This window comes from Grus americana, chromosome 1 (genome assembly GCF_028858705.1).
Source record: "Grus americana isolate bGruAme1 chromosome 1, bGruAme1.mat, whole genome shotgun sequence".
NCBI classification, from domain to species: domain Eukaryota; kingdom Metazoa; phylum Chordata; class Aves; order Gruiformes; family Gruidae; genus Grus; species Grus americana.
Genome location: NC_072852.1, coordinates 96,763,017 through 96,775,748, shown reverse-complemented (window position 1 = coordinate 96,775,748; position 12,732 = coordinate 96,763,017). Strand labels below are relative to the sequence as shown.

The 12,732-nt window shown below is 37.1% G+C and overlaps 1 protein-coding gene across 5 annotated transcripts in view; it reads left to right on the top strand.

Moving 5' to 3' along the window:
• Positions 1-12,732, top strand: part of CBLB (Cbl proto-oncogene B) — a 132,193-nt gene that overhangs the window by 114,938 nt on the left and 4,523 nt on the right. For 4 of the 5 annotated variants that reach the window (XM_054838988.1, XM_054839008.1, XM_054839018.1 and 1 more), the window contains 5 exons: positions 2,753-2,896; positions 7,462-7,550; positions 7,650-7,781; positions 9,069-9,206; positions 11,438-11,557. In XM_054838988.1, coding sequence (XP_054694963.1) covers positions 2,753-2,896; positions 7,462-7,550; positions 7,650-7,781; positions 9,069-9,206; positions 11,438-11,557 — 623 coding nt within the window. The remainder of the gene's footprint in view (positions 1-2,752; positions 2,897-7,461; positions 7,551-7,649; positions 7,782-9,068; positions 9,207-11,437; positions 11,558-12,732) is intronic. The other variant, XM_054838999.1, reaches the window with a different exon arrangement.

The window sequence follows — 12,732 nt, the reverse complement described above, 5'->3', positions numbered from 1 at the left end:
GGTAAGACTAGCTATTATGCTATACTTAGTTCAGGTGATGATCAGGCTCTCAGTTTTACTGTGTAGATTTCCTTAAAAATATTAACTTAATTCATAGTATTCCAGGAATCAGAATCTCTCCTATAACCACCTTCAGACAGGGCCTTCAAAGAAGGGGTTTTTCGATGGTTGTTTCCCAGTAATAGCCTTTTAAGAGGGCTTCAAACAGTACCAGCAACCTGGTTTGGTCAGTATTGGACCTTTCTGGTCTAGGTATTAATATTTCAAAACATTGCTATCTGCAGAAGCTAGCAATTCAATTTGTAATTATTTTCAAAAGACACAGGCTTATATATACATATATACAAAACATATCCAGAACATGCTGATTCGGCATGTAAGAATGCTTGCACATCCACAGAAATGAGAAAATTTATTCTTTGTGGGCCTTGGAACTGAGACACACTACAATGTCTGCCTGAGAATGCTACAGAGTTCTCATTGTCCCGCTACATTTTTACCTTCTATTCTTTAAATGGCTGCATAGCAGCGACACAAACCTCTTGTCCATTGAAGAAATCAAAGATGGATAAAGCAATTTCACACTGCATTGCTGCTATTTGCTCCCTCTAAAGAAGGTGGTTGAAATCTGCAATATAGAGTTTGCAGTTCAGTGCCATCTTTCCCCCGTCTTTGTCTAGTAGGTCTTTGCAAAAGAAGTTGGATTCCTCTCTTACCTGAACTTGTTTCTGAAGTAAAAAGTGTATTACTGATTGAAGGAAAGAGCGTCTGAGAAGTTACAAGTAGCTAGGGAGTTCTAGACTTTGAATGTGTTGAAACAGAAGCAGCACATCTGCCCCCTTCTTTCTCCCTTTATTTATTTATTCATTTAGCAACTGTCTAGTACTCATGGTAGCTAGTTACTTGTTTTTGTTCAGAGTGCCTGGACGTTCTGAAGCCATATGGCATCATCTACAGTAAACAGTGAGAGATGTATGATTTTTCCTTTGTGAAGAAGCGTGCTGTGTGAGTCAGGTGCTACTTGTGTTGAAAAAATAAGGAGATGGGCCTGGCCTGTCATTTCAGCTCTTGCCCTTATGATAAAATCAAACTAATTAGACCACAGGAAGAGAAAGTATGTCCAGTCCCTTCTCATATTTCCTTATGGTCCTTAAGAACTTCCCTAAATGATGCATGAAGTAGATGTATCTTGTAATGTAGCCTGTAGTTCAGCTGAGGGGCCATTAGCCGTACTTTCAAGCCACAGGTCAAAATGGTTGTGGATGCATTGTACATCTTTATTCAAGGTCCTCCACTTGTTGGCTTTTTTGTGGCAAACAATAAAGGTGCTATTCACCGCATAATGGAATATCCAGATGATTTTTGAAGTTATACACTTACTGCTCTTCATGTTCAGCTAGCTTAAGAATCAAACTTCTGTTTGTGGTTTTCATGTATGATCAAGCTGAAGTTAAATTAAGTCCTTAAGGTAAGTTTTTGTATTTGACGTGGTTTAGCCCCAGCCGGTAGCTGGGTGCCACTCACCCCTCCCCCGGCAGGTTGGGGAGGAGAACGAAAAAAAAACAACGGCAAAGCCTCGAGGGTTGGGATAAGGGCAGTTTACTGGGACAGCAAGGGAGAGGGAAACAATCAACAACAGCACTGATAACAGATATTCACAATGGGTGATAACAAAGAACAATTTACCGATCCGACGACTCAGCCTGTCCCGGAGCCGTGCTGAGCCCGCCCCTGCCCGACTAGCCCCCTTTTATGGTGAGCATGATGTCACATGGTATGGAATAGCCCCCTGGCCAGCTTGGGTCACCTGTCCTGGCTCTTTGTGAAATTAACTCTGTCCTCACCAGAACCAGGACATTATTTCATATGTTTTGTGAGTTTCTTATTTACCTTAATGTATTGGAGTAATTGCTATAAAGGAAGGGAGTCTATGTATAAAAAAGTAGATGATGTTGATTGCTAGACCTATAACTTAGCTAGTTATACTTTACGAAGGCCAAAAGATATGTTGAGCTTGTTAATGTCTAACAAAGTTACATTCCACAGACTGCTTACTAAAATGAAATTTTTGCCCATCATTTCGTTTACACTCATATAACAGAAAACCAGATAGTAGGAGTTAGTTTTTTGTTTTACAAGAAATCTCCTATCTAATAGTATTCTCCACGATGGGACTTGTTACCTGTAAATGGAGATTGTAAAGTCTACCTCTCTCCTGGGCTTCCACTGCTTTCAAGAAGTGATATAAATCACTGTCTGGGAGGACAGTTAAAGACAGTTATTGTTTAAAGTAAAAATAATTTAAAATACAGGCAAATTCTGCAAGTTTGATAATGTTATGGCTGGAACAAGACTTCACTGAAAGGCTGAACATCCGCTGCCTCACTGAGCCCTGCTAAACACTGTTTGCCCTGAATTAACTTTTGTTTAGTTCTTTTGATAAGTGCAAACAGGTTAAGCCTTGTAAGTGCCTATTTAGGACTCTAATTCTTTGAAATTATCTGCTATGTTGTGTGTGCTTGAAGTAGCTGTTAGAACTCTTAGCAGGTCAACTGCCCTTTTCTCTATGCATTCTCAGTGACAAAAAAGCCAGTAACCTTACAAGTTTTAGTTTGATGTGGTGGTTTTGTTACCTTATATGTAGCAGACCTGTATTAAGGATGTTTAGGCTAAAGGAGAGTATTTTCTGTGTTATACTGAGGTCAATTATGTAACAGTTAAAGCAAACCCAATCTTTTTCTCATCTCCTTAGGTGCCCTGTTCCTTCAGCAAATTCTCTGTCTGACAAATCAAGGGATCACACAGATGATGATGATGAATACAAAGTTCCTTCCTCACATCCTGTAATACTGAGCTCACAACCACCTCATAGTCATAATATAAAACCTCTTGCTCGGTAAGGTCATTTAGCAGCCTTGAAGGCAACTTACAAAAACTCTGCTTTTTCCAAAATTTAACTGGATTCAACATTTATAATGATGGTTAAGCTTGCCTGCCTTATAAAATGTCTTATCTTTTCAAGCTTGGATTACTTATGCCTCTTTCATTTGACCACCACAACAGTCATAAACCTGTGAAGTTCACTTTATTGTATATCTGTTGTGTCAGAACTGGGTAGTTCTTGCTTTTGAATACTATTTCTGCAGTTGGTCCTTTTTTCCTCTTAGGTTGAGGTTTTCAGAACCGATCAGGAGGTTCAACCCCCACAACTCTTGCAAATGTAATTTTCAGGAGAATTGCGTGACTGAAATTCCCAAAGTCAGCTTTGAAAATCTTAAACTTTCACATTTTACATAAGTCATTTTAAGAAGCAATGCAGGACTGAAAAATATGTGAATTGGCAGCTGTATGTACATAGTTTCATTCTCTTTTTGTCCCATGTGTACTGTGTCTTTTTGGCTTTTTGTGCCTGTTTCACAGTATATTTTCTTTATGCTTCTCAGGAAGAGAACTTTTTTTTAAATTCAGATGGAATATATCTCTTTTGCTTTAAACATGCTCTAAAATCATATCCCCAAACTGTCACAGTTCTGAATTATTAATGGATTTTGGCAAGGACATTTGGAGTCAAGGGACATGGCAACTGAAGGCTGTGTCATTCCTGGTGAGCTTCTTGGTCTTTGACTCGTAAAAAAAATCTGAATGTCTGGAATTAAGAGAATAAGTCTTGGGAAAAAGAAGGGCCAATTCTCTACTGGTCTTGTAGGTCAGAAGTATGATATTAAAATCAACTATTGATCTAAAAAGTTCAGACTCTTCTGCTATTAAAATTGCATTGACTTACTGCCATTTTTTCCTCTTCTATCAAAATGTGATGTCAAGGACCCATCATCAATAAAGCTTGACATGTCTCTCATCCCAAAATTAGCCAATTACAAATTTTAGACCTCTTTAATCAGACATTTAGAACAGGTGGAAAAAAGGTCATAGTCTGATCACTCCTTGCATTCAGGTTAAAAATTCTGTCTTTATTAGAAATGCTGATGCAACCTTCACTGCGTAGAGGTGAATATTACACAGTTGTCTGAACTTTATGGTCTTGAGTACTTAAATTCCTATCCACCCTATGAGACTTAAAAAAAAAAAAAGAAAAAAATCAATGATGAATAAAACTCTTAATGTTGGCCGAGCAAAAAAAAATAGTAAGAAAAAAGAATTGCAGGGTCCTAATCCTTTTTGCCTGTGCCTTTTTTTTTTATCTGAATGTGTTGTGCTTCTGAATGGGAATGTATTTCTGTACCATGCAAGTCATCTAATAGAGGCCGAGTTGCTTGCATGACTAGAATCACACAGGATGTAACCTTTTTCAGACAAGAAGTCTGCAACAGAAGAGAGCAGTATGTGAGCAGATTATCTCGGTTTAGCAGCTTCTGAGGGCTATGTCTAGGTTAGTAAGTAGTGTGATGCAATAGGAGTGGGTCTGTAGAGAGGACCAATTCACTCTAAGGACCCCATATCCACAATGTAAGTTTTGGGAAGTTTTGGATTCAGACTAGTCCTAACATGGTCCTGTGGCTGGAGTACCCTGCAGTAATTACAGCACATCGGATGAGCTCCTGCAGGATATCTTCTGAGTTAACATAGTCCAGAAGCAATTGAGTTGTCATGCTCTGAGACCTCTCTGCAATGTAAACCAAAGTGCTGTAAGTGGGGATGACTTGTGGAGATTTCAATTCATACTCCTGACCTGAACTAAAATGCTAATATCTAGATGCACCCAGAAAGATTCTTGAGAAAATAACCAGCCGAAAAACTAGAAACCTCTCATTTTCCGGTATCCTTCTTTTGCAGAAAAAATGCTGAGTGCTTTCAATTGGCTGGTACAGGATTTCACAAGGTCATTAAAATTAATAATAGAGGTTGTAGATGGAAAGCTGATTTCAAAGTGTTTTTTTCTATTTTTTGGTTTATTTTTTAGCTAGTGTACTTGGTATTGAGTGTTTTGAGATTAATCCAATACTTGCTACAGAGAAGATACTTCGGTTTGCCGTTCAGGTTGCTCTATGATTAAAAACACCAACTCATATATTTTAATAAGAACTTTAACTTGAAACAAGCCATTCTCCTAAGCATTAAAAAAAAAAGAAAATCCTATTGAGTATTTGTGTATGAATATATATATATGACGTTCCGTATACTTAAAATGTCTCCTTTTAGTAATGTCACTGCTTAGATGTGAAAGCTGAGATAAAGATTTCAAAAAGAATCTTGATTCTGGTTGATGCTCTGTGTTTTTCATGCACTTCTTTTAATCTCCTGGAGAGGGGAGTGTCAGTAAAAGCTTAACTTCTCAGTATTGTTTAGCAAAACAACATTTTTTTTAATTTTTTGTTTTTAATTGTCGGAAATTTTTAGTACCTTTTAGTTCTGTCCCCTAGTATCACCTTCTCTTGTATCTTTCCTAAGTCTTGCTTCCTCAGTTCTTGGATAGTATGTAGAGTTTTCAGTAAAACTGAAACTCAAAATTTTTTCTGGATGTTTTGTAATTTAGGAACTATATCATTTTTCCATCCTACTTCCAAATTTGTATTGCCTCTAGGACATTTTGCCAGTAGATATGACAATGCTAAAAATATTGCAAGAATAATACAAAAAAATTATTCACAGTCTTATTTTCGGGCAGATCAGTTAATTGTCTGGTTTGTTACAGCTGATCATCTCTTCCCAGGTATGGGGCAAGTTCAGCAATAAGAAATGGAGGAAAGAATTTCAGCATTACTAATTAGGCTACTGTTAGAAGAGTGATAGATTGTTACATTCACTGTCTTTTCCTAATAAAGCTTTTTCCAAAAGGAAAAAGACAGAAGGCTTGTTTGTTAATACTCATTTGTTGCCCTTTTTTTCCAGTGTTTACTGTTGGTGTAAACAGGTATTTCAGCATGATTTGTAAACTGATCACTTAACTGGGCTCATTATGACCTGAAGACTTCTGAAGTGGTGCCATGTTAAGTCATCTTAGTGCCTGTGGCTAGTTAGATCATTGAAAATGCAGAATAGATTCAAATTAAAGTAGAAAATATTCTTAGTTATTTAATGTATATGCTGAGGAGTCAAAGGAAGTGTTGCATCCGCTGTATTTGAGAGATTGAACCAATCTAATCTCAAAGATAGAAGCAACACTTCCTCTACTGCTTCCCTGGGGAAATTAATTCATAACAAAATAGCTCTTACCATTAGGGGTTTTTTTTGGTTTGGTTTGGTTTTTAAGTCTTGTAATTATTCTTACATTGATTTCATCACTCCTAGTTATAACTCTTGGGACCACAAACACAATTTCACTTCCTCTTTCCTGTTTATATATTTTAAATGCTTCCAGACCTTTATTCATCCCTCCTTTCCATATGGCCAAAGCTGATAGGTTTATTAATGTTCATACTATTGGTAAAACCACAAGATCTGAAATTTTAGCTGTATGTAGCTCTAGCAGATTTGCCAGTATTTAGTAATAATGGTGCATGGTGGGTTGCGATTTTTATTTTTAAGCTGGAATTGTTTAGCATGGTGGCCTTTTTCCAAAGAAACTCTCTGGTTCTTTCTGAATGTGCAGGATCCACAGTTCCAATGACAGGAGTAATTTCCCAATTCTTTCAAATTTATTTAAACAATATTTAATATTAAGAAAAAGCTTTTGTTCTATGTTTTTCCCTACAGTATTTCAACAGAGTCATCTTAAAAAAATAATCTCCAATATTTTTCTGACAGGATTACAGGCAACTTTGTACTGTTTGGTTTAGATGACGTTAAGATTTAATTTGATACTGTTGTTTAATTTTGAGGGTGTAACATACTTCCATTTTTAATAAAATCAGTAAACTGTGGTAGAAGTATCAGCAAGACTCAGTTTTTTGATACAGAAATGAATAGGTGCCTGCAAAACTGCTTTGCCTGGTTCAATTTTTTTTTTTATTATTTTTTAATGTTTAGCTAAGAGTTTAGTTGAAATCTGTTATTGCTAGTGGTGTGTTCTGGTGCTCTTTTTGTTTGTTTCGGGTTTTTTTCTTGCTTTGTTTTATTTTGTTTAATGACTTCTCTGTGTACTTCAGCATGGATTACCAAAATCCACATTTCCCTTTACCATATTTCTGCTACGGAAAATTCAACAGCTGGGAAGGCAAAATAGGATTAAGTCTGTGACTTAACCGTGTGAATAAACTGACAACCTGAGCTCTGAAGTGAGGACTATGTTAAATGTTCTTCCTCTATCTTGTTTGCAGCCTTGAGTAAGTTATTTAAGCCATGTCTGTATCCCACCAAGAAAGCAGTATAATCCTTCAAAGGACTTTTATTGATGGTTACCCAGTATCTGCTCTAAATATAGAAAATGTAAAGTTTAAAATTGGTGCAGCTTATCCTCTTTCATTCGTTTCCATATAATGGACTGCCAGCTCAGGTACTTGGTCATTCTGGGAATTCGTACTTGGATAACTGGTTGATTGCTTCCTGTTTAATGTCTGTCTCCAGGGTGTGTGAGAATGGTCAATGTGCTGGAGTAACGAATGGGACACACAGTACTACTTCTGAGATGAAGAAATCAAAACATCCAGAGTTAGGTATATTTTTATTTTTCACTATTTAGCAGGAAAATTTACTCTGTGCTGTTCTAGGGGTACAGCAAGAAAACATTCACTTCTTGTGATTGTGTCATTCAGGAGATGTCTATGATGCACCTGCTGTTCCAGTACCTTTGCCGCCTGCACGACCTCCTACCAGAGACAACCCAAAACACAGCTCTTTGCTCAACAGGACACCCTCCGATTATGATCTTCTGGTGCCCCCTTTAGGTTGCAGACTTTTTGCTGATTACATTTAATGGTTAACATTGCCTAGACAAACCAAATGCCATGTTTATTGAAAAATAACCAGTGTTTAGTATGTTAAGAGTACCAAACAGCTAAATATTACAGCTGCAAGTCAATATTTGTGTCAATGATCTGTACTTGGTATTTGTATGTAAGCCTTCATGCAAGACAGGTGAAAAGGCATACTAAATCTGTATTCAAGCTATAAAGAAAAGTAAAACCATTTTCCCTAAATAAATTACAATTTTTTGTCCCTTAATATGAAGTTTGAGCCATTGCAATTTAATGCAAGAGTGGAGCATTTTTCCTATTGTAGCTTAAATAATTGCATTTCTTTTATCTAATACAAGGAAGAATGCAAAAGAGGTGGTATTTAAGTCAAAGAAAACTAAATTAAATTAATAAGTTTATTTTTGGCTTTTTTCCACTATCAAGGGACAGTTCAAAACTCACTGCTGCCTGCAGTCACCAAAAGCTATCTTTTCTAACCCTGATTTCTGTTCTGTTCTACACAAAAGTCAGTGAGCTCTGCATCTATACTGGGGCTGTGCTTGGCCACCACCCACACCTTCATTGACAAACTCAGCTGCATGATTGTTAGACTGCAGTGTGTGTGTCATCATCCAATTTTCTGGTTGCGTAAAACCTTTTGAACATTGGCCGTGTTCCTGCACTATACTCTCGCTGGTCCCTGAAGTGTTTGAGTTGTGAGAGTATATAGAATTGAAGGCAGAAGAACACATAAAAATCACAGTATTTGGTAACCTTAGTCCTGTCTGCACCACCTTTGTGTAAGGGCTGCCTTCTTTTGCCAAGCCCTGGAAAGTTCAATTTATATCTGAGGTCAGAGCTTTAGAACAGCAGATAAAGATAATAGTATAAATGTAGCAGATTTAATGTAGTCAGCATTGGTGTTTGAATATAAATATTTTTGCTTAGCCACCGAAACATAGCTGCTATTCTACAATGATATTCAGTGAAAGTTTTTATTATAATACACTCTTTGCAATTGAGCCACTAAAAGAAATCTCTCCCCCCATACCAAAAGAAACTAAGAACTGCAAAAGGTCATTCAGAGCGTGTTTTAGAAAAGGATCGTGCATAGTGAGAGTCAGGTTTACAATTTCATTACTGGAGTCACTGAACTGCTAGATGAACCCTAGAAGTAACGGCCTCGGCAGCCAGAGAAAAATAAATTTTAAGCTTCATTCTTTACTCTGCAGTTCTTAATGAAGTTTGCTCATCTAATAATTCTTTTCTAAAATGCAGGTGAAGATGCGTTTGATAGTTCACCCCCTTCACTACCACCACCACCACCACCTGCTCGGCACAGCATGATTGAGCACACAAAACCTGCTGGCTCAGGAAGCCGACCTCCTTCAGGACATGAACTGTTCCTTCATTCTGGTAGGAATACAAAAGAAAGAATGTATTATATTTCATTTCCCTTTACTTACGAAGCTTATCTGTTCTGTTGTCATCAGGCTTCAGAAGTCTGTTTTGTCTATACTTCATTATACAAAATATTAAAAAATAGTTTGGGTTTTTTTTTTTAATGGTGGAGATGAAACAACTCAGTATATAAAAAGACTTAACTTTTCATTATCACAAAGTAATGAAATAAGGTAAGTATTTCTATACCAGGCTAGACATTGTTACTTGTTAAGTGCCAAGTTTTCTGTTGTAATCTGTAATACTGGTCTGTATCCTTTTGTCACCTCCTTTGTTTTCTATAGCAAAACATAATTCATGGGGTTTATTTTCAAGTTGAAACTTGGGGAAAAACTAGAAAATAAGGGAAAAGAACATCCTACTTTGTCAGAACTATTGTAAAATTTTGTTGCAAAACTATATTAATAGCGAACACAGTTGCAGGCGCCTGTGGTTCGTAACCTTTTTGATAAGTCAGTTTTTCACCTTTCTCTCCCCATGGATCGCTCTGACGTTTTTTCGGTACTTGTAAAAGGTATAAAAGCTATGTTCACAATTTATGAGTTTTGTTTTTGAGTTGAAGAGCGTTTGATTGTCAGGTTAATGAAGTTGAATATGTTTGCTGCTGATGGTACAGATTACAACAGGATTTCTGTGCGTTACAGTGCATACCTGTGAAGTGACTTTTTTTTTTCCTCTGTGGAAGCTTCTAAAGGAAGTTGATATCTTAAGTTTTCCTGTCCCAGGAATATCTTCAGTGATTATCTACCTTATGATGCGGTTAGATGTCTTCCCCCTCCTATCTATTTTTCATAGAAGCTGCACGGAGAGGGATAAATGAAATGTTTTGGCAATAGTATCACAGGAATGCTGAAATAGAGATGACAAGCAGTCATGTGCAACTCCGTAGTAGCCTGACAGGTTGTCGGGCGTTTGACTGACCTTTGCGAATGATACTAGCTGTGGGATGAAAGTGAGCTAGTTTAGGTTGAACTGGAATGACCTTTTATGGAATGTTTTTTATTATTCAGTTCAGTCTGAATGGGTGCTTCGGTTGTATCATCTGATGCAGAAACACGAACTGCGCCATTCAGTTCTAATGGGAATGGAGAGGAAAAATAGAAGCCCTCACAAGCAGATGCACACAAGCTCCGTCAATCTGTGTGCAGTTCCCAGAAACATGCAGAGTTTTAAATTATTAAGTGTTATTTCCAAATAATCAAGTAAACATCACTGATAGTGTTAAACATTTAATTGCTTTTCATTAAAAATCTGGAAAAATGTATCTATTGTTCTTCATATTTGCATAGCGAATACAATCTTATAGCAGCAGTTTTCATTAATCTTATAAGTATATACCTCTACTTAGGCATACATGGTTTTGTGGACGGTTCTTTTCTTATTCATACAGTATTTCTAAAACCATATTACTCACTTTGAATCTTGTCAAATAAACTGCTGTAGATGATTTATGATGAGGTTTTGATGATTGTTTTCCATACAAGTCTTGGGGGTGATTTCTCAGCTGTCCATCAGAGCCCGTCAGATTAGAATAATAATCTCACCATCAACAACAGCAAAAAGTTGCACTCACATACAAACACTCTTAGGAGTCCAGACACAATACGCCAGGCCTATATATTTCTCTCGTTTCTTAAATTCTGTTCCTGTAATCAGCAGAGAGAACTGAAAAGCCTAGTCACAGCCTTTACCAGTCCCTGTAATGTTTACCCGTAGCTGGGACTGTATGACTGGGAAATCTGCCCTGCAGTCTTTGTGAACTGCAAAGCATAGAAGTGTTACCAAGCTCTAACCAAACTGAATAGCTGGGATATTTCTACTTGTGCTGCTTCAGGCTTTGCAACCTCTTCCACGCTTTGCCAGCCACACTCTTAGCAGTGTCAGGGCTGGGTAGTTGAAAGATACCTCATGGATGTAGGCAGAAGAGCCATGCTCCATGCAGGATAGACCACCTTTGAGCTGCGCTCTTGTTTTTGTCACTGCAAGACATAGTTACATGTCTATTATGCAAGTGTTGAATTTGGATGTACAGATGCGTTTGTGCACGCTATGGGGGAACACCTCTAGGTTCATGGCTGTTCTGAAGGGAGGCTATTTTAAGCCTAGGTTCTATGCATCAGCCCTCCCCCACCCCCAAATAATAATTTGAATTATTCTAAGGCACCTTTTTTGTTCTGCTATTACAGATCCCCATTTTGATCCGATAAGTGGTCATGTTCCTTTGCCACCTGCTCGTAGAGTAACTGGAGAAAACGTCAAAACACATAGGACATCTCAAGACTACGATCAACTTCCTCCCTCTTCAGGTAAGGTAGAAAACTGTTCTTGTAGAAAATTACAACTTTATGAAGCAAATAACTTTCATCCATAAAGTCCAATAAGGTTTTTGTCATTCTGGGCAACAAATGGCAATGGTAATATTGCTTTTCAAAATATGAAATATCAAAGGATAACCGAGATTAAAGGGCAGCAGTAATGGTAGAAGTGGCTGCCTGTTGTCTGTGGTGTAGATACTATGGCATCAATTTCACCAGCTGCCAGACTGAGTGCTTATGCGAGTTCCTTAATTTTTGAGAAGGGCAGAGATTTTTCTGCCATCTTTAAAGCCCACAAGAGATCAGAAGTCCTGCAGGGACCACATGCATGTCACTTCCATCTTTGTTTCCTTACTGCTAAAAAAAAAAAAGTAGCTTTACTCCTTTACTCTCTAAACTATTATTATTTTCTGATATTTTTTGCTAATATGTTTGTCTAAAGTTCTAAGAAAATTTTTAAATGTTTTTCAATAAAACAACAAGAACCCAAAACAATTAAAATTCAGTCTTCCATTTGCAATGGAACAGGTCCAGTAGAAGCAATTCCTCTGCCATAGAAATTTTGCTTCTGGTTTTCGGGCAACATGAATAACATGCAAAGAAAAGCTACTCAAATTAATTAAAATAAATAAAATATGAAATATAAAATTAAATAAAAGTATTACCTGTATTTCAAAGGGGGAGGATTGTTCCACCTGTATCATTTTGCTGTGTGGGGAGGCCACACAAAAAAAGAGCCAAGTGCTGCTTTGAACTATTACTCGTTCTCCAGATAGGAGTGAATTGTGTGTGAAAACTCTTTTCTAATGCATAAAGAAATTAAGGGACTTATTTCTCTAGTCTTTCAGTTGTAATGATCATCAGTGTTTAATTGCAACAATCACAGGTGGAAAAATAATACATTTTTTAATTGTAATTATATCTCTCCTTCTTACGAATATGTAGTTCATCTCTGCTGTGGTATAGGAATGAAAGAATATAGTACGGGGGACACGAAGTAAGCCTGAAGAGTGCTACAGAATTTTTAATGAACAGCACATTTGAGAATTAGTGTGATGTCTTTGGTAAACAGTAGCACTTTGGGGAGAATACCTCTACTGCTATAACAGTGTTTCTATTTTTGTTCATATTGTTAGGAAAAAAAAATTGGTTTATAATGCATGTTT